Source organism: Patagioenas fasciata, chromosome 19 (assembly GCF_037038585.1).
Source record: "Patagioenas fasciata isolate bPatFas1 chromosome 19, bPatFas1.hap1, whole genome shotgun sequence".
In the NCBI taxonomy this organism is placed as follows: Eukaryota; Metazoa; Chordata; class Aves; order Columbiformes; family Columbidae; genus Patagioenas; species Patagioenas fasciata.
This window is the reverse complement of record NC_092538.1, coordinates 11,975,414-12,001,364: the sequence shown is the minus strand read 5'-3', so window position 1 is coordinate 12,001,364 and position 25,951 is coordinate 11,975,414. Positions and strand designations below refer to the sequence as shown.

At 47.7% G+C, this 25,951-nt stretch overlaps 1 protein-coding gene across 1 annotated transcript in view; it reads right to left on the bottom strand.

Moving 5' to 3' along the window:
* The window catches only part of AATF (apoptosis antagonizing transcription factor), a 43,663-nt gene that overhangs the window by 7,927 nt on the left and 9,785 nt on the right, over positions 1 to 25,951 (bottom strand). The window contains exons 5-11 of the mRNA XM_065852876.2: positions 19,093 to 19,207; positions 18,585 to 18,789; positions 17,698 to 17,862; positions 16,861 to 16,944; positions 10,441 to 10,508; positions 8,687 to 8,767; positions 5,685 to 5,756 (exon numbers count right to left, since the gene is read on the bottom strand). Of these exons, the coding sequence (XP_065708948.1) occupies positions 5,685 to 5,756; positions 8,687 to 8,767; positions 10,441 to 10,508; positions 16,861 to 16,944; positions 17,698 to 17,862; positions 18,585 to 18,789; positions 19,093 to 19,207 (790 nt within the window). The remainder of the gene's footprint in view (positions 1 to 5,684; positions 5,757 to 8,686; positions 8,768 to 10,440; positions 10,509 to 16,860; positions 16,945 to 17,697; positions 17,863 to 18,584; positions 18,790 to 19,092; positions 19,208 to 25,951) is intronic.

Here is a 25,951-nt window from a genome sequence, read left to right as displayed (position 1 = left end):
CACTTCACTCCTGCCAGCTTCAAAACACACAAAAAACTCCTTGTTCAAGCAGCAGCCCTTCTAGCGACTGTGGTTAGGAGCGGTACGGGACACTCAGCTGCACCCACGGGAGCTGATTGCTAAGGTGAGTCACAGGTGACGGGGACAAAATGCACTGAACAAAATGACACCAAAGCCGCGGTGCCTCGGGACCACCAGCCAAGCCAAGCGGGTTTATTTTCACAGGGTTTTCTGGGTTCAGGTCTATGGTTCCCCCATGCTGAGCACCGTCCCCTCCCCACAGGTCCCACATCTGCCTGGAGGGACAGGAGAGGGTCCCCTCCGTACTGCCCAGGCTGGCTGTTCGTCCTGCGCCCGCAGCCCTGGGCCAGGAACACCAGTTTTGGCCAGCCCAGCACCACTGCCTCTGCTTCCCAAAATGAAGCGGGACACCCTCTCTTCCAGGCGGTGTCTATAGAAACTATATACATTTTCTCACGCTGACAGGATCACTGAGGTTTGTGCTACACAGCACAGAAGGCACTGGTTCGGTTCTTCCAGAAATACGGGCTTTGCTTCCTTTCAGGGCCGTCTGTCATGGTGAACGTACTGGACTGACAGCTGCAGAGCCCAAATTCCTTCATTAATCCAGTCTCGTGGTGTTTTAATACCCCAAGTACAAAGTGAGTTAAAGGCTGCTATCTCACCAACTTTTTTAATATTAAACTCTTATGTCATATAAGTAAATTAATCTTTTAATACCAGGATTTCCTACTACGTACCCCTGTCTGCTTGCAGCAAGACACAGTGCGACAGAGCAACGGCACCGAGTGCAACAGTGAGAACGCTGGTTGGGAAAATACGCAAACTCCCGGCTGAATCCAAGGGGAACGCGCTAATCCAAACCTCGCTGCGGGCTGGATAATCTGGGCCTTAACTCCGCTTCCCCGCAGGCGCCGGTTTGCTCGTGCACAAACACACGTGGGCTGGATGCTCCTCCGCCACGCGCGACCCGAGCCCAACGGGACTGGAGAGGTTCCTACAATCAGGGATGTGACAATAAAGTCACTGCCACCGCAGGTGAACAGGTTATCGGGCTAAACCGTCAGCAGCAACCAGTTCGGTGACAAACACTGCGGTGCGGGTGGAACCGCGTCGTTTGACGCAATCCCGTTACTGCCGTCTTCTTCCCTCTAATTTGGCTCAGAAAGGAGCGAAGTGCTCCTCCATAAAGAAGAACCATTTGCCAAGGTAAAAAGCAACCTATGTAAAAGCCGATATATTCTCTCCCACGTCCACCCAGAAATCCCCGGTTAGAATCCCAGCTTGCACTGGAGAACACGTCCCTTTTGTCCTGCCTGACTCTACTGCAGAAAAGCCTCCTTGTGCCTCCCGTTCCTGCGCCGGTGCCATCTTTAATGATGATGTATGGGTGTCCTTTCCTCAGCCGAGCTGCGGGGAGGGGGTCAAACCTGCGACACCGCCAGCATGTGTATCAACAGCAAATTATAAACCGTGTCAATCCAAGTTAATGCAAAGCTGTAATCCTCTTTAACAAGAGATCAAATCAGTGCCATAAGTTATGTTCATTCTGTAATCTGATAAGAAACAGAGTGAGCCTCTAATAAAAGAGTAATGAGAGCCCTTAATGATGCTGTTAAAAGGTAGCGCCAGTTAAAATATTGCTGTTGTTCCAGCTGATTAGATCACTGTTGCATATTTGCACAATCTTGTTTTACCTGTCAGAATAACCTGAGTCGTCCTGGGAGATAAAGGTGTTCAGACCTAACGTCTCTTTCCTTAAAGAACGTCCCTCCTGCAAGTCACCGTCCTCCGGAGGAGAGATAATGATGTTCATCCAACTCAGCAGTAACTTGATATTATCCTTTTTTTGAAGGTGTCTGTGTTTAGTCTCTGTTCCACGCACACAAGTACAGTGCAGAGATCTGAAGATCTATATATCAAAGCTGACAGAGAGATATAAAACCCCTAAATCCACACACCGCTCTTCCCAGGAACACGGGCCTTACCTGACCCTGCCGCAACCGGGCTGGCGGAAAAGAGCCTTTCAAGGGAAGAACTGGGCCCCATGCGGTGTCACCCTCAAACCCAGGTGAAATCACAAGCAGAGGGTGACCAACCCTGTTCTAGCCCTGGGTAATTCCTGCCCAAACTCTGGACAACCACCACAGTTCACCTATGTTCGAGCTTTTGCCTTCAGGCTCCTTGTCTTAGGCCAGGCCCATTCACATAGCAATGACCTTGGCCTGATTAGAAAAACCTTGGCCCAAGAGTACAATAAATGTATGTAAGTCTATAAACATATACCCCAAGATAACCATAAAAATCACTTTCCAGTGCATGTTTTAAAAAAAAACTACCAAAGAGGGGTTAAAACCGAGGAGGCTCCGAGGCCACCAGTGTCCCACACATTACAACATAATATATGTGAGCACAAGGTTAAACAGCCATGCCCATGCGTAGGGTGCATGAAAAACTGGCAAGTGGAAGATTAATTGCCTACACGAACGCTATTATTCCAACCAGCAGCAAGAATAAGAAGAAGGTGGCAGTGATGTTGACAAAGGCAGTTACCCTACTTGTACGCTTCTTTTCTCAAATTCAGGCTGTAAAACAATCCCGGGGTGACTGTTCATCCCTCCCCTGGGCAGCGCTCGGGCTGCTTCTCCTCACGTGTGTTTCTGTTCTTTGTTTCCCCAGTCAGCAGCAGCAAGTGATGAACCTGACGTGCCAGGTCCCCACGAGTCCTGGGTGTCCCACACCACCCAGGGACCTTCAGGTGAGCGCCAGCAGTTCCTTGCACTATTTTAAGGTCTCTCTGCACAGCCAGAGTAGTGTAAAATAGCTTAAACACACAGGAGAATCAGGCCCTGAATGTATTCCTAGGTTGCACTAGATAATTAAATACCCCCCCAGCTTCTGCCCATCCACATCTCCATAGGCACATTTATTTACTGGCATTTTCCAGGTATCTCCCGGCCACTGTCGCTACCAGAACTTATGGGGAATGTTCCGCCAGCTCCGTTTCTACAACCCTTTTTCATATACAGCTCACTGACACTTAAACCAGAGAGCCCTGTTGTTCAGATATGTATTTATTTTGGGGTCATGCCTTTTAAGTGCCTGACCAGAAAAAAAAAATGGCTCAGAGCACAATCACACCACTGTGAAGTGTATACTTGCATTTTCAATCTAGTAATTCACACCTGCAAACAATAAAATTACCTTCTTCTGTCAGAAAGGAAAGCGGTTATCATTACTGCTTCCCTCTCATGCGTACAGGCCTGGTCCCTTCTTTTTAATTCACCTGCAGTTTAAAACAGATGTTGAATTCTTCTTGCCTTGTCCGGTGCTTGTGCTGCCAGAGAGGTATTATTGCCCATGGCAAGTGCAGGGGCATTTCAAGCAGGGATGTGAAGTGACCTCTAGAGAGTGGCTGTGATTTTCAAAAAGATGACTGATAGCAGCAGATATCTTCATTTTGGGAGTGCTGAACCAAAACACCCAGAGAGGCCTAATTTTCAGGCTCCAATATTCTGAATATGTTTCATGTCCGGATGCAAACACAAATGGTGTAAACGAGGGAGGAAAGGAAGGAAGCGAAGCTAAATAACACCCAGGTTTTCAGTGTGCGGAGCAAGAATGTGGGAGGGCTGCCGCAAAGAGGGAAAAAGAATCTGTTCCTAAAGCCCACATTGAACAGGACAAGAAATAACAGGCCTAAATTATAGCAGAGGGAAATTTAAGCTCAACATTAGGACTAAACAATGCCAAAGCTGGGTCCTGGCGGGAGGGGACGCAGCTGCCCACAGGACATGGCCCTCGGGCACAGCTGCTGGTGTGCAAACAGCCGTCGGTCTCACTCTAGACGGCTGAAGCAACACCAGGAGATAAGTGACTAAAAGGCCATTAACAGAAAGTATGGTGAGCCTCCAAAGCGACTAATAAACTTAATGTAAGAAATAAGTTCCCGCAGTCAGACGATAAGCAGCAGCAGCTGCTGCCACCAAAGAATCCGTAAAACATGCAAGCGATGCAATAACCCACCGAATGCGGAGAAAACCCCCAGGGGACGTTTTCAGTAAACCAAACGTCAAACGCTCTGTCCCTACCGCAATGATAAGTACGTCGGCACAGCGCACCGTCGACAGCCTCCCAGCGCCTGGGACAGCTTCCAGGGCAGAGTCCTGGTGGGCCCCGGCGCCTCCCGACAGGCCAGCAGGGACTGGGGCGATGGGGACGGCAGCCAGATGAAGTGAAGCCCAAGAAGGCTGTTGTGCAGAACGACTCCACTGGCGCAGCTGTTCCCATCCCTTCACGTTTGCGTTGAGGATTTTGGCATACAGGATGCATTTTCTGGGTGATTTTTGGAACACAAGTGAGTGCAGTGGACTGCGAAGGAGGAAGCAATGTCACCTCTGGGGATGGCAAACATAGTATGATAACTCCCAGATTATTAGGATCGGTCTCACTGTTGTTTTTCACCTTCCTCCCCCTCACGCCCAGCCCACACAAGCTGAGCGTGTTCATCTGGGGCTGGAGCGCAGCCTGTAGGACAGGGCAATATGACACACACCCCAACCTCATCCGCCATTCTCAAAGCATAAGTAGCAACCAGTCAACTGGACGTAATGCTGAGGTGGGGAAATATGAGAGTCATCCATATTATTAATGAATATGGTATAAACACACACGTACCACCTGTTAATCGTCCTCAGACAGAAAGATGTGAGGAACGAGCAGTACGGCCCAGAAGCGTTTCTACAGGATGGTACCACTCTACTAGGAAAGACACATGATGAAGCAGCACAGGTCTCAGAATGGACACCGAGCGCCTTAGTGCCGGCTTAGCGCAGAGCTCTCACCCAAAAGTCTGCGCAATAGCCCAAGAGGCAACAGTAGAACAGCAGGTATTTGGTTTCCATTTCACAAACAGACAAATGACCTCTCTCTCTCTCACAAAGCACAAACATGTTCCACAACCCAGGGGAAAGATGTTGCTCAAGCCTTCTACATCCATTCACGGGAAAAATTATTCCACTGCCTTCCCACAAAGAGCTCGGCATTTTGAGATTTAGTTTAAGAATGTAATACTTAAGAAATACGTGTGCATGTGTAGAAAAACTATCTAATAACCATACACAAAACTTCATTGATATTTTCTTTACTAATTAGCATATTAAAACATTATAGTCTTCAATAAAATTCTTCACTCTTTAAATAGACCTAAACACAAACAACATTTAGGTCTTGAGTGAAATCTCAACTAACTGATCTAAGAAAATGCATGCTATAATAAAGAGAATTTAAGACAGTTGCCACTCCTGCTAAAAGACAAGTTCTTTGTATGTTTCCATTATACCTGAAGACGCCAGATAACTTAGTTGTGTACTTCCAAAATAATTCCATAAAACTAGAGAATTTCAAAATCAGAGGAGTTTTAAAGCAGGAACCAAAATTCAGGTGCCCAGATTTATGAAAATTTCTTGTTTGGGGTCACAGTAATTCCAGAGTGGAAGCTCAGCCAGGCTGCCGGGACAGATGTGACCAAGACACCCAGGCTATGGTGCCAGTGACAAATGGTTAACTGATAAGAAGAAATGGAGGGGGCGACAGACTGAAGAGCAGGTCAATATCACGCTGTCATGAAGCCATTTGAGAAACATAATTAATCTGTTACTCACCTGGCATCATCATTCATTGTACAGTGGTCAATAGATGCCATGAAGCTCACCAGCTTGCTATGGACATGGTACCTGAAGAGTGCAGGAAATAAGCAGGCAGCACATTAGTAACTATTAATGAAAAGGAAATGCTGCTTGACTAGAGACAGAGCAGTCCCTGAAATGCAAAGCACTGCCTTTCCTAGTGGCTGATAGCTAATGAGTCACCAGTTGTAGCTGGCAATTCCCCCTCCCCTCCCTCCTCCTCCTTTCTTATAACATGGACAGGAGAATAATCAGATGATACAATGAACTGAATAGCAAGCAAATCCTTTTCTATCATGGCGAGAAAGAGGACACGCAGCATCCACTAATTGTGTGCGAGTACCTAATCAGACCCCCAGACAGACAACCCTTGAAGTCAGAGACAGAAACGAGAACTCAGCTGGTGTCTCAATCACCTCCCGGGCTCCGTGCCCATCGAGCCTGCTGCCGGCAGCAGGAGCATCAGAGCACCAGCCCTGCTCGCGCATCCATCTGCTGTCCCTTTTTCCTTGCTCTGTGTACCTAGAGCCCTAAAGGATTCCAAAATCCCCCTCCGCTGGCCATACCCGCAGTTGGAAAGTCTTAACCTGAATAAATTACAAGTAGAGCGTGTAAAAACAAGCAAAGGAGACAGGGAGATGTGTGCAAAGAAGGGATGGCGCATATCCAAGGGGATGCAGTGCTGCATCTGCCTCCGCCAAAATCCTGCTGCAAGCTCCAGCTATGGGATCCCCCTCCCGCTTTCCAAACGGGGCTATGGACTTGCAGTAGATTTTGTGGCTTCTATTCAAGGACCTGACATAAAACTTAAGAGAAAGCTCAGAATGGAAAGCTGGCTTTAAACCCTGGTGTCCGAGGGCAGGGGATTCCAAACCTGCGGCTTTTTGTGCACACGCTGCCTGCCCACGCCTCACATGTTTTATCCCAGCTGCTGCTATTTTCAGAGCTTGACAAATAGCAGACAAAAGGATTCACAAGGTTTGCCCAGAATCACCTTTCCACTCTGTCACCTCTGCTCTCCCCTGTGTTTGCTTATGCAGGAACGTTCCCTCCAGGGGATTTTTAGCTCACAAGACTGTTTCAGAATGGCTCTTCAGGCACAGCACACACACAAGGGCTTCTCTGCCCCACATAGGTGTTAAATCAGGACTTTAAAAACCCCAGTCTAGCAGGTATGAAATATTTAATTTCATTCAGGGAAAGGCATCCCTGCAGAAGCACAGGACCAGGCACCACTGACATGAACAATATGTTCGTGCACATCTCGCTCCTCCAGATCTGCCTCAAAAAAAGGCAGGGACAGATAGTTCTAGGAAGCAGCTTCCTTAAGTTCAACTGTGGAGCTTTTGGCTGAGCTCCCTTCCCCTCTTAGTGCCCCCATTTCCCTGTCTATGAACGGGACACGTACTCATGTCAAGTGGCAGACTGACAGCTTTGGAAGGCACCTGAAGATCCTCAGGCCTTACAATAAACCAGCACATATCATCTGAACATGCTGTAACATAGAAGGTTTGCTAACAGATTGCTAAAAAGGAAGAATCATGGAGACAGATGAAACTTAGTGTTAAATACTTTGCTCTCCAGGATCTCAATGTCCTTCAGGAAAAGAAATCTAAGCACTGCTCCCCCATTTTAGAGAAGGAAAAAAAGAACAGAGGGTAAGTGACCTGCTTGGGGTGACACCGAGTCTCCCAGTGGAACAACCAACTATTAAAAACATCCATCCGTGCTTTACCGGGCCATTCTGAAAAAATGCTGGAGCTTATCTGCATGTTAATCCTCACCACAGACAATGCCACTTTTTTCTTGTATTGATATTCTCCCTGCAGGGTCAGTGCAACTTTTATTTAAAGAAGAAAATAAAAAGGCACCTAAGATCTAAGAGGCGATGGACTTGGCGAGACAGCTGATCTCCCAGGAATGCTGAGGCGCAGATTCACACCATGAGGCTCGCCCATTATTCCTGGAGGTTTACGAGTTTGACTCAGTTGTGTGATGCTGTCAGTAGTTTTGACTGAATCATGAATATATCCAATTATGTGTGATGCTGACAGAAAAGAATATTGATAGTCAATAATTATAGGCTTTTCAGGCCAACAAAGTAGCTCTTCCCTCTTTTAATAAATTATCTTATGACATCTATCTTAAAAATTGCTATGCCAGGCCTGACCCAGACTGACTCCACTGACTTTCTACCAGATGCCATCTAAACTCAGGATTTATAGTTTACTCACAAAAGGATGGTTAATGTTGCAGATTTTTCAGGGAGCAGCACAGCTCTCCAGCATGCGTCCCTGCCACAAACACCTCCTCCTCCACAAATCACACAGCCGTGCTAAACTCAGGGAGACTGATAGATCTGCTCTGCAAAGGGGAAAAAAACCCAGCCTGTCCTCTGCGACTGTTTCCCTTTCCACCCTACCCTGTCAATGGTTTTTCCACCAACAGGAGCGATCAACCCAAATTAGTGATCCAGGAGTCAGGGTGTGAAACGCTTTGAAGCTAAAGCGAGCTGCCATGGGACTTACCAAAATAAAGAGAGATTAGACACCAAATTCCAGTTGACAGTCAGTGGGAAATAGACACCTACCTCGCTGAGGTGCTTCTGCACATCTTCCCCCAGAGCTGCTATCCGTGTTTGAGTCGGCTAAATATATATTGCACAAGAGGCGTTTCTTGGCTTTCACAGGAAATTATGCCCCCAAATTGCTTAGAGACATCTGAACACCTCTCGCTGGTGTTTTCTGAGGCCAATGAACACTCTTGCCAAGACTGATCAGGGCAATGCTCACAGGCTGCATCCAACCAAGCCCTTATCCCAGGCCCAAAGAACACTAAGATTCCCCAGGGGATGCCCCAGAACAAGGCATCTTGCCCTAAAAGGCACCAATAAGCCCCTCGATGCGCCCCGGAGCCACCTCAGTGCAGCCAGACTTTATTTGGCAAAACCAGAACTTCTTGCAGAAGCCGTCACTCACCGGATTCTCCTTCCTTTACTGGCTTTCCTGTCCACTTTCTTCTTGATTTTGCTTCGCAGCTTCTGGATGGCCAACCACTGCCTGAGGAACGCACAACAACAGTTACACGACTTTTAGAGCCTTTAGGAACAGGAGCATCAGGTGCGCCGGGGTCTGGGGCCCTTCCCAGCCCTTCCACCCGTTACATGGACACAGGAGGAGACCAGAATGTCAGGAAAACCAGCAGGAAACCTCAGGTGCCCGTGGCCCTGCTCCTCTCCACCCACACGGCATTGAACGACGGGTGTTTCTCCCTATCTCAGCCACACCAGACACGCAGCCCGGACCCGCTGGGCCCAACGGGACAGGCGCTGGTCATGGAGAACGTTCTACCTGCAGGGAAACCCCTGGAGGCCACAGGCTTGGCTCCATTTTTCATTCTTGCTTCATTATGGAACATTTTTAAGAATGTTTAAAACTAAAAATACAATCTTTACAAAATATAAACGCTAAAATCTGTAAAAAAAGTCTTTAGAGGTACTGCTTTCTTTGTTTCAGCCTCGATTACTAGAATGACTTCTGTTTTGCATATAGAAAGCGCGTAACAGAATAGATGGGCTGCCACATCCTAACCCGACTCTTTGAGTGAGCTGGGTTCTGCTGACTTCACGAACAGAATTGCCATGATGCAGTAGCTGCTCTGAATTGATTTCCTCCCTCTGTTTTGCAAAGTATATTGAAAACTATAAGCAAGTATTTCTCCCCACCACCTCAGATTTAAACCTGGCAAATCCAGGAAGAAGCCCTATATAGTGCTCCCACTATTATTACACAAAACTACAAAAGAGAAGCAATAAAGAGTCAGAAAGTGCTGTGTGATCCACGACTGTTTAGCTCAACTCCTCAAACACAACTTCATCAAGTCAAGGAAGTTTTCAGCAAGGGAAAACTTCTACTAGTTATAAATACTTTTTTTACACAAACGAGCGTCATCTTACCTGATTTATACAACAAAACTCGACATCAGGGAAAAAAATCTACCAAAATCCAATTACTGCAATCTTAATATAATCTTAATTACTGTAATCTATTTTATTGTAAAGTCAGATAAATGCACAATGTAATCACCACTTCAATGTAATTTTGTCTATATCATGTTAAATTATAGTGAATAGCTTTCCATAATATTCCAGACATACACAAAATAAATGTGGCACATTGCACTAAAATTTGGGTAATATTTTACAGGGATAAAAGTTATTTCACCATCACAAAATCTCCTCATGCATTTCCTCCCCATACACAAACCCCCCAGCACTTTTTCGGTGGGGCGCCCCACTCCAGCGTTTTCAGCCTTTCTCTGCTTTTATGCTTTTGGAAATGATAGCCCATGGCTATTTAAACGCACACTGTTCATTCAGTGGTGTTTGGAAGATTCTTTATTTTCTAACTGTAGAATTAAACAAAGAAATAAGAGCTTCCCTGCATGGAATGCTATCTTACTGCTGCGTGCAGGAAACATTCCGTGCTACTGTTTTAACTGTGCAGGATCTTACAGCAGGGAGAGAGCACACACACAAGTGCTTTAATTGATCTCCCAACAGGTTTGCTCCCCTAAATGATGAACTGGAGCTCAGGTGTTCTCTCCAGTCATGCAAAATTTCACCTTCTACAACGCCCTAGACTGGAATCCCACAAGCACTGCAGTGCTGCACTCCTGGCTGGAGCACAGAGCTGGGCTGCAGGAACCATGGTCCAGAGAACTTCCCGCTTACCTGCCCATTGCGACCTGGTCATTGGGGTCCAACGAGGTGGTTTTACGTTCTATAAATTCTCGAAGGAGCTAGAAGAAAGAAAACAATCCCAGTTAAAAGCACAGTAAAGACATGTTAATGCAAACGGGCCCACAGGTTTCTCAGAAGAGTGAAGAAATCAGCTGCCAAGTTCCCAAAGAACTTGAATTTCAGAGGCCGGTGCTGTTCCGTGGGCCTTGGAAGGACAAAACGTTCACAGGCTGGTGTGTGCACGACTCCCACGGCAGATGTTGTGCAGGCAGATGTGCAGAGCTCTGCCCCACAGCTCTGCCCCACACTCTGGGGGGGACCGAAACACCTCCCCAGGCAAAGCCCAGCCTGGCTGGGCAGTAACGCTCGCCCCGAGGAACAGCACAGCAAAGCCACTTTTATAGCTGGAGCAGGAATGCTCAAGCAGACTTTTCCATTTCTTTTCATGTCCGGAGGGTTGGGTTTTGTCCTGTTTGCTTCCTGCAATCAAACAATATCGTGAACAGCCTTTCTGGATACTTGAGCGGTGCTACACGTTTATCACCACTCACTGTACATTGTACACACTGTGCCTTGGGTATCAGGCAACATATTAACACAAAGAACAGAAATAAACCCTCCAAAACCGAGGGGCACAGGCTGCGTTCCACACGACGACATTGCACCCACCAGCCAAGTTACTGCCTCCGCTCAGAATGTTTTATTTTCAAGTAAGAGACACTCAAGCAACAGAAATAATATTTATACCTGCCCACAACTTTCCTCTCCTTCAAGGCATATATCATATTACAATAAAAAAAGAGCAATTAAAGCATAATTAAAAACCTGCCATGATTATTTTTCTATTTGCTTATTTTCTGAGATTATTACTACAGCAATTACATTTAAAAATTCCAGGAAGAGCAGACACTGGTTTATTATCACTAGAAACCAGCAAGCTACTTCTCTGCCCTGTTTATCTGATTGATTCCCAACATCTTTCTGGCACACAATCTATCAGTTTATCTCTCCCACTTCATCACAGTCACTTCTGGCAGCTAAATACAAGGTCCAAATCCAGTGTTACACAGACATACGACACAGTAAACCTGTGTAACACCACTGCTCTGTAAACAGCTGCCCTTAAGGCTACGCAGAAATGGGCTCGCGGTTTCTCGTCAATATTCTGTCAAAAGCCAGGTGGGAGGGAGGGTTTGAACAGCAGCGAGGAACAGCAGCAAGGGTTCAGCGCTTTCTTCCTGCGCCGGCAATAAGGTGTGTTCACTGTCTCCTCTTATCTCGCTTCCTTGGCATGATGCACAGGAAAAACGGCTCAGGCACCAGAAGACAATAACAACGCACAGACGTCCCGCACTGCTACAGAACTGAGCAGCAAGATGTTTTCAGCAGGACTTGCTCTTGCTGGTCGCCCACCAAAGCCACTGCCGGTACAGGGAAAGCCGTCAAGGTCTGATAACAACACCTGCACTGGTTAGAATGAGGTGCATTTTTGGGGAAGGTTCCTCACGCTGTAGCAGGGGAAGCGGGCAGGACCTTGTTGGCCAGGATCACCCTGCTCTGGGCATGGCAGCGGGGATCCCGTTATTGCTGGGGGGCACGTCCTCTGTTCAACATACAGAATCACAGAATCCCAGAATGTCAGGGATTGGAAGGGACCTGGAAAGCTCATCCAGTGCAATCCCCCCACGGAGCAGGAACACCCAGCTGAGGTTCCACAGGAAGGTGTCCAGGCGGGTTTGAATGGCTGCAGAGAAGGAGACTCCACAACCCCCCTGGGCAGCCTGGGCCAGGCTCTGGCACCCTCACTGAGAAGAAGTTTCTTCTCAAATTTAAGTGGAACCTTTCGTGTTCCAGTTTGAACCCATTACCCCTTGTCCTGTCATTGGTTGTCACTGAGAAGAGCCTGGCTCCATCCTCCTGACACTCACCCTTTAGATATCTGTAACCATTAATGAGGTGACCCCTCAGTCTCCTCTTCTCCAGCTCCAGAGCCCCAGCTCCCTCAGCCTTTCCTCACACGGGAGATGCTCCACTCCCTTAATCATCTTTGTTGCCCTGCGCTGGACTCTCTCCAGCAGTTCCCTGTCCTTCTGGAACTGAGGGGCCACAACTGGACACAATATTCCAGATGTGTCCTCACATCAGAGGATCCTCTCACCACAACCAGCAGGGAAGAGCTTTGTGCAGCAGCAGGAGACCAAACCCTGCCCAGCGCCGTCCCCTCCGCACTAACGGGGCCACCAGCCGATCCGCCGCTCGCTGAGGCAAAGAGGGCTCTGGTGACCTTGGGGCTGACGGTGACATGTTGTCAGTGCAGCGCCAACGGCAGGACTGGGGACACTGTGGAGAGGAGAGGGACACCAGAAGAGCAGGGGGGAGTAAAAAGAGCAGGGACAAGAGGGAAATTAGGAAACAGAAATAAAAGCTGCGAAGCACCTTATTACACCTAAATAGTGTACGTCTTCAAGCTGAAGTTATAAATCATGCTAACAATGGTTACTAAAATAAAAGTGGATGTAGCCAGAGGCTACCACTGAAAAAGTCAGTCTAGACCTGCCTCGCTGCCTTTGGTCTTTAAGGATTTGATTAGTTTTTCCACTTTCTAGTTCAGAGTCTTGCGTTCAGCCCATGCTCAGAGCCGGCCGGGGCTCAGGATACACAATGAATGATAAATTCATTTACTGAATAAAGCAACACTGTTTTCACAGCACAAGACCTAAAACACTTCCAAAGCTGTAATATTTCATTAAGCTTGGCGATTTCGGTTAAAATTTATTAGTCAAAACAGAAAACTCTCATCAGACCCCATATATTCCATTAGGAGTGATATATGGTGTCTCCCAATGTCTAATTATTAACTAGGAAGTGTAAGTAAATCACTATCAGCATTAAGCCCTGATGTGTGAAGACAGAGTTTGAGTCGGGCAATTTCAGCATCAAAAGGCTTTGATTTGAAACATATCCCCTTTTGCTTTCCCTCCTTCACCTCTTCACATCTTCTCCGAACTTCAAACACCCGAGCTCAGTCTCCCACGTAAATAAACACAACTGAGCCCCTGCAGCCCAGCGCAGCCACGTCCCGCAGTCCACAACTCCGAGCTGCTCCCACCAAAAGCTGGAAGCAGGAGGACAAACCCTGTGCGAAGTGGACGACGGGCAACAGCAAGCAGAAGAAAGTTGCTAACACCGGTTTTATGTCTTTGGAACGAAGCAGCGACGCCTGCCGGGAGCGCCCCTGTGCACGGGTGTTTCTGACCTTAACGAAGCTTCACTATTAAAACCGACTCCATCAGACTCCCTGGGCTAAAGCAGGGACTGCCAAGCATGGAACAGCAGGCGGAGGTCGCGTGTTTGCCAAGGCCCACGGGCTGCGTTCACAAAGGGCTGGAGCAGACGGGAGCCGACTCTGCCTCCTGCGTCCCGAGCACGCGAGAGAGCTTAAAATCTGCAACTGCTGACAAAGAGAAGGGAGAACGTGTCCAAAGCAAGAGCTTCAGCAGCAGTCGGTATTCACCCACCTCTGCTGACACCAAAGCCGTTGTTAAAATTTACACTGGAGTCAATGATGTGTGCTTTCTGAGGAACTCACCTTAAAAGGACTCCCTTCTCTGCACGAGTTAGAGAGACGCACACAAAGTACATCGTACAAAATTAGAGGGATTTAGAAATGCCACCAGGGTGTTGTTCAAGGGTAATAGAGATTCATTTCTCATTTTAGAGGTCAATTTTCATTTTAGAGGTTAGGTCTCATTTTCATGTGCTATCTATCAGTGTTTCTAATACTACAGTTGCTGACCTTTCTGATTTGCAGACCCCTAAGAATTTCTAGTTGAGACAAAGCGCTAAGTACAGCTGAAACCAGCCTCGTGACAACAGGCTGATCTCTCAGCCCTCACAAGCCAATTTGAATTAATGCCGCGCAGACGCTGATCTATGGTATATCACAGGAAACAGCTTAGTTTACAAAGCTTAGACGTATAATCGGAACAAAGGAAACACTTTTTTTCTCTGATGTTATTAAAATCTTCAGAAACGCCAGTAAAGGCACAGGTCGTTTCTGCGCAAGTGCATCAAAGTGGCACTGCTGCCTTGGAGCTTGGTGAGCCAGGCACGGGTGGCACCGTCGCCTTGGAGTCCGGTGAGCCAGGCACGTGTGGCACTGCCGCCTTGGAGCCCGGTGAGCTGGGCACATGTGGCACCGTCGCCTTGGAGCCCGGTGAGCTGGGCACATGTGGCACCGCTGCCTTGGAGCCCGGTGAGCTGGGCACATGTGGCACCGCTGCCTTGGAGCCCGGTGAGCTGGGCACGTGTGGCACCGCTGCCTTGGAGCCCGGTGAGCTGGGCACATGTGGCACCGCTGCCTTGGAGCCCGGTGAGCTGGGCACGTGTGGCACCGCCGCCTTGGACCCCGGTGAGCTGGGCACATGTGGCACCGCTGCCTTGGAGCCCGGTGAGCTGGGCACATGTGGCACCGCTGCCTTGGAGCCCGGTGAGCTGGGCACGTGTGGCACCGCTGCCTTGGAGCCCGGTGAGCTGGGCACGTGTGGCACCGCTGCCTTGGAGCCCGGTGAGCCAGGCACGTGTGGCACCACCACCTTGGAGCCTGGTGAGCCAGGCACATGTGGCACCGCCACCTTGGAGCCCGGTGAGCCAGGCGCCCTGTTGCGACGCACTCTACCCTTCCTGAACGCAACGATCAGCTCGGCTCACCACCCTGGCAAAGAAAGGAAAGCGCTTTATGAAACCAGTTTAACTGGGAGGTGTCAGAAAACACACAGCCATTCAGTGCCGCCTTATCAACGAATTGGTTTCTGCTCCAAGCTCTGTCAAATCCCACTCCAGACGTTGCTGGGCCAGTGGTGCGGGTGCTGCATCCCCACCACTGCGCACAACGAAGCAGAGATCTTTGCAGATCGTCTCTCCCAAGAAGCGCACTGGGGACAGAGGAGGGGAGAGGGATGGAAGAGAGGGAGGAGGAGGGAGGGAAGGAAGAAAGCATTAAAAAAAGAAACAAGCAAGAAAGGAAAATGAATGTGTAGCTGCCTGGTGGCTCAGCAGATGTCTGTGCGTGATGTACGAGGGTAGGATAAGCTGTCGCTGCCCGCTGCCAAAGAGCAGTAAGTGATTAAAGCCTCCGCCGGGCTAAGCACCATATTTAGAGTCCGTGGGGTTTGGAGAGTCGCACCCATTCCTTGCTGTGCTGCCAGATGTTGCTGCTGGTCCCGCGCTCCGCGCGCGGGGGGTGGCAGTTGGTACGGCGCCCAACGCAATCTGGAACGTTTCCGGAGGTGCCGCGCATTAAACCAGCGTCACCCATCCTTCACCTCTACCGAACGCTGAAACAACTCCAATTTGCTGCCACTTCCCTCTTGGGAAATGGCCAAGATACAGTTGTGCCTGGCAGACCCATTTATTTTACTCAGGTGATTCTCTTCTCTCAATGACCTCTATTAGTTTAAGTTTTAATTTAGATTAACCCCAGCACCCCAATTAACCAGTGAGGGGAAAAGCTAAGCTGTGACTAGTCATATTTCTGAAATCACGATTTATCGAAGTTAAAGTTATTAGAAAGAAAGACGGGCCATTCATCTACCGCTATTTTTATTTTAAAAACTTAACATTTCACGGCCAATAAGCACCTTCTTTGCACGGGACCATCCGTTATCAACCACAGCTCTTTCTCCTTCACCACTTCGCTGTTTTCTTGTACTAACTTAACTTGTTCTGTGTTCTTAGGGTCCATTTGGGCTGGGCTTCTGGTCCATTTGGACTCCAAAAAAATAAAGCTGGCACTATCATTTATTAAATAAATTAAAACCACAAGGTTTCCCTAAGCTGCAGCCTCCACGCGTCGGGTGCAGATTCCTTGTTGCTAAGAGTTTTGCAAATAAAAGGAATAACTGACCTAAATCCAAGCTGGCACAACTCCAAGGAAAGTGCCAGAGAAGCCCTGCAGCTTCTTCATTCAGCAGGTAGAGGAGATGATTTAGGTCAAGAAGAGAGTAACTCAGGTGCTTTTGAGGATCTACCAGCATCATTTTTCATAACGGGGCTCTACCCACGAGGAACAGTCACCCTTAGGGAATGCAGTAATTTTTCTCCTGTGTAGCGGTGCTGAGCAGTGAGAACTATGGGCACAGACCCCATCCTGCAGCCCTGACTCACCCAAGTCCAGCAGGACCAGCAATGGCAGTAACTTTACACCCACGACGCAGTCTGAGCTCACACAGCCCCACATCAAAAGCTCAGAGTAAAGTTCTCTGAGGTATCTACAGAGATATCGGATGTTTAAACAGGTCACTGAGTTTCAATGGGAAGAGAAAATTAGAGCACAGAACCAACCGCATTAGTTCTCTAAGTATCAAAAACCAAGTGGAGTCGTAATTCCAACACAGATTCACCATCACCTACCTGGTGGTAAAAGTCATCGTCATCAAATATCTCCTCATCGATGTCCTTCAGGTGCCTGTTGGAATCTGACGGAGGGAGGACCTCCTAGAAACACAAAGGGAACACCGACAGCCCGTTTGTGCGGGTTTCTGTCCCTAACTCTGACGGCATCACGTGCCGCGGCTTGTAAACACGCTGGAAGATAGGAAGGGATGGAGAAAAGCTCCCAACATAACAAGCTTTTAAGAACTGGGAATACATTTAAAGGCAAGGCAGAAACGCTGCCAATGACAAAATAGATTTATGATACCTTTACTGGGAAATAAATAGGACTGTGCAAAGTCTTTCTGGCAAAATACTACAGATATTTTTAATGTAATGGCAAAAATAGATCTTGCAAGTGCAGTAATTCCACATGAACTCTCAGAATTGAGTATTTATTCATTCTTAAATACTAAATTAATAACAGACTTGCTACTAACATATTCTATGGGTTATATGCAGAATGATTTCAGAAGAGACTTTCTGGGTTAAAGATCCTAAACTCCAGAGGAAAAACAAAGTTTTGTAGCTGCTGCCTCACAAAGCAGATTTAGTGAGCACAGGAGGGGCACCATCAGAGACCAAACCTTGTTTTCCCATCAAGAACAGGCACAGGAGATAATGCAAACACCATAAAGCTGGAATTGAAATGTCTGCATCTTTTCCTTAGCTATTACATTACAGGAATCAACACTCAGCTACCGCCTTCATAAATCTCTCACAAACAAGAGTATTACCTGCTAAAGGCTCAGGCTAATTGTTTCGCAGCGTTTCACTGCCGCCACAGGATGAGTTATCTATACAAAACCCCCTTACCGAATTTTCAGGCAAAGATTCAGGGACCGGATGAGACTCCTGTTCCTTCTTTCCCAGCACCGTGTACACTGATCGCTTGGTCTGTGTCCGCCGTAGTAATCTCTCTTTGTCCATCAAAATATGATCAATCTGAGTCAAGATTGAACGCTCAAAGGCACCGAAACCCTGCAACAACATTAACTAGTGTCAGATAATGCAGAAAGCTTTTCCTCAAGGCAGCAGTGTTCCTCTATCTTTCCATGTCAGTGGATAAGCAGACAGCATTCCAGGAGGAGGGGGTTTGGGCTTCGTTGCAGGGATTTCTGCTAGGATTTCTTATTTGTTTCCCAACCTGAGGCAACCTGACGCCTGGCTTAATAAAATGCCTTTGCTGTTCTGGTTCAGATGAACTTCTCAATGATTAATACTAACTCACAGATGTTAGGAGTCCCTGGATCTTCGGGTGAAATGATTACCCATTGTATTAAAGTGTACACTTCACGGAGGGGGAGAGCCACAGAAGCCTCTAGTTCTGTTATAAAATACAAACAGCTTGCTGATCAGCAACAGCAGCATTTTCATAGAGCTCACCTGCTGCTGGAGACGGGCTATGATGAGATGTCTGCTGGGGAGAACACCCATACCATCCAAGAGGTTTTCCCAAAACCATCTGCCCCTGCCCATCTGCTCAAAACTAAAGAGCGCAGCTGATGTCTTTGAAATCTGAGGGCTGAGCTTCTTTCCAAACTCCTTCAAGGCTGGTGAAAAGTGTGCACCTGTGTGTTAAACTCTTACTGCTCTAACTGGGCTTAACTCGTAACATCTATGACGGGAAACTTTCAAACCAACTTGTTCCACAAATCTCGGCTGAACAATAAGCACGTCCGCACACACAAAACAAGCCTTGCCTTTCCCATTTTGCCAGACGCCAGCTTCGTCTTCTCATGCCACTTCTGCAAGACACTGTTCCGATATGACCTGAAGTCAGCATAGCGCTTGGCTATGAAGTCTGGGTAGTCCTCCATCTTCAGCTTGCGTTTTGGGGGTCTCCTCCTCTTCTCCTGAGCCTTATCCACTTGCTCTTCGTCACTGCTGCTTGGGATTTCATCATCACTAGAACAAAAACCACACGGACTAAACACCCTCCACCTCTCTAAGGCAACTATGAATTCTTAATGGCCCTTCCACTACCACACCATGGTGATATTGATGGCAAACAACCCTCCTCTATTATCAGAAAGATTAGAAAACGGACTTCCCACCCTGGCAGAAGGAATTCAAATGGTCATTTGTCCAGAGTGTCTGTCGCTCAGATACAGCAGCAACTGAGACTGAGTAGAGTTAGAGGCTGTGCACTGTCCTGTTTGTTGGAGAGTGGAGACCAAGGGATTCAGAAAGGTCTTATTTTGTATTTACCTCTCAGTTTTTGATTGCTTTCCATCCACCAGATGCCTCGTGCCTGGGTATTGGTAAAGCAGCTCATCCTGAAGTTCCACTAACACTTTCAGCAATGCCTCCAGGGCTTTAAAACCTGCAGAACAAGAGACACAAGAGACAGTTTGCCACTGATCCTCGCTTCTGGTGCAGACTTAGCATCTCATCTTGAATCTGAATTTCTGCCACAGCTACTGCACGTCCCATTAACTGTTTCTCTCTTATCAGTTAGAGATGCGGTTTTCTCTTCAAACTGATTTACAGCTGCGAATGGCAAACACCACCATGCTGAGAAAGAACACTTCTTTCCCAAAAAGGGAGGAGAGGAGGCAGGACGGCTTCCAGCCACCTGCCTGGCTGCGAGTGCACTGATCTCACGTTTCATTGACAAACATTAGGATTGCAGAGCCCAAAGGATTAACATATCGAAGCAGCAAGTATTGCGCGCAGAAGTGTCTGATGACACACACATATGGCAAAACCCTTCTTGCTGACTAACTCATCTCTCTCCTGTGTCCAGTTCAGCTCCAGCTGAATAATATGAAGCAACACAAGGGAAAATGTATATATGTACATCCTGTCTCAACGTGACCTCTGACTTTTCTTTCTTGTACATAATGGGCATGTTCCAGGGAGCAGAGGGAGAAGGGGAGGGCAAGAACAAAACCCAAACTCCTGCAGGGCTCTATCGCTGGTTTCAATGCCGCTGTGCTCACCGTGCCAGAGGTATAAGAAATCAGACTGGAAGTAAAATTAAATGTAACAAGATCTGATCTATGAGGGAAACTTAAACAATGACCTGGCAAGTTTTACGAGAAGATACTGATCAGAAAAGCAGAACTTCAGGTCCAGAGATCCTTAGAGAGAGAGAAAGTGAAGAAAAGGCTGGAGTGGCGAGATGTACCGAACGATCAATACACGGTGTGAAGGTTCGTTTTACAGGCACGAACAGCCGCTTTCCGGGGTATCTGCACACACAGATCCTGAAGGTACATCTGATGCTGGGGATCCAAAGGTTTTCAGAGCTGACCGTTTTCCTGTATCTATGCAGGCACAGAGAAAACCATCTGATGTTCTCCAAGGACACACAGTTACAGCTGACTGTGGGAAGGGTTAACTGCACACTTCACTTAACTCCCAGACCTGTTTGTTTCTTTGTAGTTGGAATAAAAGAATGGAGAGAACTCTTCAGTACTCCATTTCTTTTTTAATGAAGGACACAGAGATCATGGGTAGAGTGAACAGCAAATCTTCATCAGGCAGACAGAGACAGTGCGAGCAGAAATCAGCCCAGACATTCAGAGGTCTCAATCTCCCTCATGTTGCCACTGCGATATTGCTCAGTTGTCACCATCTTCAGATAAATTACGGCCTGACCTCAGTAACAGGAATGTCAAGGAGAAGATGCTTTAAGATTTTTGTTGCAGATCAGCTGCTGGACTCATCCTCCCCGGCCCACGGTTCATTCCAGATCCATTCTGACAACGCTTCTATATAAACCTATTAACGGATTAGGTTTGCTGTACTTGTAAAACAGTCGTGTGTTAGCATCAACACAATTCCAAGAGACAAACAGACAAAAGCCCTTAAAAAGGCATTTGTTGTATGTGTCTGCAGCTAAACCATCACTTGCAAAAGGAAAATGCCCCACCCCAGCCCGAGTGCACAGCTTACAACAACAAAACCCTTCCCACTGCCTGCAACGCAGCCGAATGTCCCCAGAGCTCCCGAAACTGTTTATTTCCTCCCTGCTGCCGATGCTCCAGCAGCAGTGCTAATGCACCCCAGGCGGCTTTGATCCTGTCAATTATAACTGGAGTAGCACTCCAGCTCTTCTGAGGTCTATCAGGGCCGCGGCGAGCAGGCAAGAACAGAGCCCGGCTCCGGCTCCCCAGGCTCCGAGATGCGGACCCCACCAGAAGTGGGGATGGGGAGCAATTTCATTTGGAGTGAAGGGGATGGAGAGGGCAGGGAAGACAATGACCGTGCATCTAACCAGGTGGGAGGGCTAATTATTCCACACACCGGCTTCATCATGAGCCTCTTACAGCTGGGTAATTTCCGTGCTTTCGGTTCTTGTGTATTTAATAGCATTATTGGATGGCATTCTCATCGTTACTGTTGGGTGCTTAAGTGCGCTGTAAACTCAACCTCAGAAGCCAAGTGTCTCCCTCCCTGCCCTCTTCCCACCCAGCCCTGCCCTACCCATTTCATGTTTAATTCCAGAAGGGGTTGTTTTCTTCCCGGTCTCCTCTCTCTCTTCATCTTCCCTGGCATCTCTCTTACAATCCGCACCGCGATGTGCTGGGTAAACATTCTACCTTCTATCGCCATCGGTGTCACAACTGACAGCTTCAACGTTAGTGAGAAAGATCTCAAAACTACCTCCTTCCCCAGGAGTTACTTCTGCACGTCCAACCTGTGTTTTGAGGACAGGCCGCTCAGTATCGCCTTAAAAGCAAAAGAAGCTGGATCCCTTTACAGCATTTCAGTACGAGCAACGAAAACCTCTAAAATAACCCATACTCTGTGTGAAGGGGAGGCCAACTAAGCCCAGGACAAGAGCCGACCCCTCCTTCCATCAAACCCTTTCTAAAGCTGCCCTTTGGGAAAGAGAAAAAGATGCTGAGTGGGATCTATCTGCAGCTGCTCCAAGAACACAACAAACGTGGTTTGAATATAACTTCCAGCTTAAACGGGACTCAGAGTGTCTGTGGTGAGATGCTGACTTGTAAGAGTCACTTTAAGAGTCCACGGGAGCCCCTTCGTTTTGTGTACAGGAGCGAAAAAGTTGTTCCAGATCCAGCAGACAGCATATCAATCCACCAAGAAAGCTGGGAGCCAGTACCAGTAAATCAAAGTGTGCCTTTCTGTTAATACTCTCTCATACGTTCTCATTCTATACATCCCTTCACCCAGTCAGAAAGTAGCCCTGGAGTATTTAGCTCCATTCAGGGATAGCACTGCCATGTATCAAAGTGTCAGGAGACCCACCAGAGATGAAATCTGTCCTGCTGCTCTCCAGCCACAAAGATCAATTTTGTCAATGCTCGCGGTTACAGAGGCACGGGCCGCGCTGCTGGGATCCCGGGGTGCGGGGTGCCACGGTGTCAGTGCCTTCTGTGCTCGCCCATCGCGGTCACTTCAGCGCATCTAGAGCAAGGCGGCTTCCTGCGCAGAGAAACACCTGCGCTCTTTTTTGTGACCTCTAAAAAGGGGTCTCGTTTCACCTTCACGAGCAGCTGGGGGAGCAGCAGGAGCTGCCTCACGCAGAGACACGAAGACGATGGAGAAAAGCCGGCGCATCAAAGCCAGGCTTGCAAAGGTGTTGAGAGACCCCACCAGTGGGATCCCCAAAACTCCTCCAGCGGGTGAGCGCCTCCTCGCCTGAGCCCGGTGCATCCAGCACATTGAGTATGGTGGTCAGGGATGGAATCCTGAGAATTGGAGCAAACCTCCCAGGATTTCCACTCCGTTGCAGTGTGTTCATGGCACTTCACAGGGCTCCACGGGGCACTGCCATGGCAATACTGCGCACACACCGTGTGCAACCAGAGCGTCCCTACCACCATGTGCCAGCACGAGACATGCGCCGCACGCACAGGCCAGGGCTGAAATTCAGAGCCCGTTCCAAAGCTGGAAATTAACTACTTTTTCCCCCTCAATTAAATCTGAGGGTCTGGCATGACATGAATATCGCCGACTTGCACGCTTTTAATTCGTACAGACTGTATGAAATGCTCACACGGAAAAGCTGAGACAACGCTGGTGGTCGAACCACGGCGAGCAGAGCAAACACGGAGCTGCCAAATCTCGAGACAGCTCCCCTGTCACCGGAGTCACCACGTGTGTCAGCACCGCACACAACGGGCCCAGCGCGCCGGGCGCGTTACGCAAACACAACGGAGAGGAATCAAACCTCTTTTATTTTAATAGCTGTACATAATGAAAAGCATCTTTATCAGGTATGGGCATTTATCGCGACATTCGCATCAAGAGGGGAAATTTTCGCTCCTTTCAAACGGCGGTGGGACAGGAGTTAAGCTACAGGTCAAAATGGCACTAAATACGCTGGCCTGAGAACAATACTTCTCATTCAAATCCACAAGCCAGCCACTTGCACTAGTCATCCCCAGCAATTAATCCCCCAAGAAACACGTTTGATTAAATCTTTTCAAGCAAATCCTTTGCTTTGCTTTTGTTAGTTCACTTCTTGTCAACATCTATTAAAATATGCCTTTAATTCTCCCACAATCTTAAAAAACACCGATTCCACTGTCTTCAACTTTAATCAACTGTATGGCCGGCATTTTTCATTTCATAATAATGTGCTGTTTGGAATTCAAGAGGCAGGCTCAACATCAATCATTCGGCAAGAATTTTTCCACTGCAATAAATATGCAAATGAGGAAAGCCAGTCAGTCGTATTTCAGGCCCGACTTGCTAGTGTTTTAAAAAAGACACAAATTTATTAATTGCCGTTGGCCAGCGGAATCCTATTACTTTGGGCATTGATTACAAAGCTGTGTGAGTGATTATTGTGCAACTCGCAGGCTATCCAGGCATGAGGAAAAATTATTAAAGCAAGGCAGAGATTATCAACTCAGAATAACAATAAGCCTTAACATTTTAGGCCTCTAACTTCTTCAACAAAGAATTACGCCGGAGCTCCAGTGTATCATAATTCTGAAGTCTGTCAGTATTACTTTTGGAGCTTGCTCTGTATTCCCAACAGCACAGAACATTACCAGTCGGGGACAGGCGGAGGGAATTCCTCCAGGTATCGCATCCTAAACATGGGGCTTTGGTCTGTAATTCCCGCTGCAGAATCGACTGTAGGAGGAACAATCCGGTGCGGGCAGGACAGCCGCTGTCCTCACATTTGCACCCTGTATGTCCTGGTGCCCCAAAGCCAAGCCACTCCAGAATAAAAGGCTACTGTAAGTGCAAGACAGAAGCTACAAGAGCCAGGCTGGACTAAATTACAGGCTGGCTGCGAGCCCTTTGGCAGCAGAGACTGATCTGATTGTTTTGAGAAGTGGTGTAGTTATGGATACCATTCTCACGGACTTCAGCTGAATCTTAGCACAAAGGACTTGCGAACCTGTCCAGGTTATTTTAGGAAATTACAGGAGTAACGTTCCCTCCACGCCTCCCAAAACACCCAGTTTGTGGAATTTGATCAAGTGATGGCAGGAAACAGGCCGATTTCTGCTGGTTGCAATGAAAGGGTTCGCTCCATAGCCAAGGCCCAATTTGCCGGTTCCATTGGAATGCAAATGACGCGAAAGCCTTTGCAGAGGGGAAAATTGTATTCCTGCAGCACAAAGGAGCCAATGCTGCAAACCCCTTTCACACAGGCAGCTCAGCTACTCCCAGAGTCACAGAACGGACTCCATTTAGCCCTTTCACTCTAATATTACTGCATTTGACAGTAAGGACAACAGGATCGGACACAGATGAGTTTGCTAAAAGTAAAGAAAATAACTAGATGCAACAACAGAATCAAAGGCTTGGTATTGAAGGGGTTTATCAGTGGGGACTGGGGGAGGGGGAAAGCTGAGAGGGGAGAGAAAGAAACACTTCATGAAGTTCATGCTCTGCTGATTTGCCTCAACCATCATCTTTTGATATCAGCCCAAACCAGGGAGGGGACGGGGCCCTTTAAAATGAGATTTATAAAACCTGATGTTTTACATTACTGTAAATGTAAAGTAGCTGCCAGCATGCATTCCCGTCTCTGCCAGGCAGGAATCCCCAAGTACATGTGCAAGAATGACAAAGGAAGAGGAAATGTGAAATTTCATAGTTATCTAGATATTAAGGCCAGAAGGGAACATTAGCCCATCTAGACTGACCTCCCCATATAATACCAGGCCATTAATTACATTTATCATGACAAGCACTGAGTTTCCATCTCCAGGTAACCAATTGCCAATTAATCCAAGTTAGCTGACATTTGCACACGCTTGTCTGGGTGCTTCGCAAGCCTTTGTTTCCCTGCATCTTGTTTGTAGAGTATACAGGCTAACGTGCACAAGTATTTAGCTAAACTCAGTTTAATTAGCTATTCATTATCTCGGGAAACTTAAGCGTAGGCAAACCTATGTGATGTGTTTGAAGTGTGGTGTAACGCTACAGGTAGAGTTCGGCTGTACCAGCTCAAGGACAGACTCTGCTACCATTCCTTGCACTAGAATTTAAGACAGTTTGAATAAACCTCAAATCTCAACAGCGTCCAACATATATGGCTATGGAGATCACCTATAAAACAGGAGCACTTCAATTTTCCCACATCTATACAAGAGAAGCGGACAAAAATTCTGCTCAAATAGACTAAATACCACACGCTGAAAGCCTTGGCACTCTGGGGAAGGGCAAGAGGGCTTTTTTCTTAACAGAGCCCAAAACTGCATGTCAAATAAATAACCTGCACTTCTCCACCACCTCCCACACAGAATTTCCGAACAATTCACAGACATTAACAAGGCACAAAACACTTTCCCGGTGTCTCGCACAGCTCGAGTTCTGCACGTGCACAAGACATCACAGCCCCCGTTACCCAACCAAACGTGCACAACCAACCTCAGGCCCAGAACCAAGACCTAAGCCTTTGGTGAAACCTCCTCACTTCACCTCTCTTCCCTCCCGCTCGCTGGCACCGGTGCAGAACGGCCGCCCCGAGCTCATCACCCCCACCGAGCCCAGCGCTCACCTACAGCTCCCCACGGCATCCGATCACTACAACAACACTGACAAAAAGGGTCTGATTCATTCATTTATTCCAGTCGAGACATAAGTCTTCGTTAATGTCAACAGGCTCTGGCTCAGTCCCAAAGAG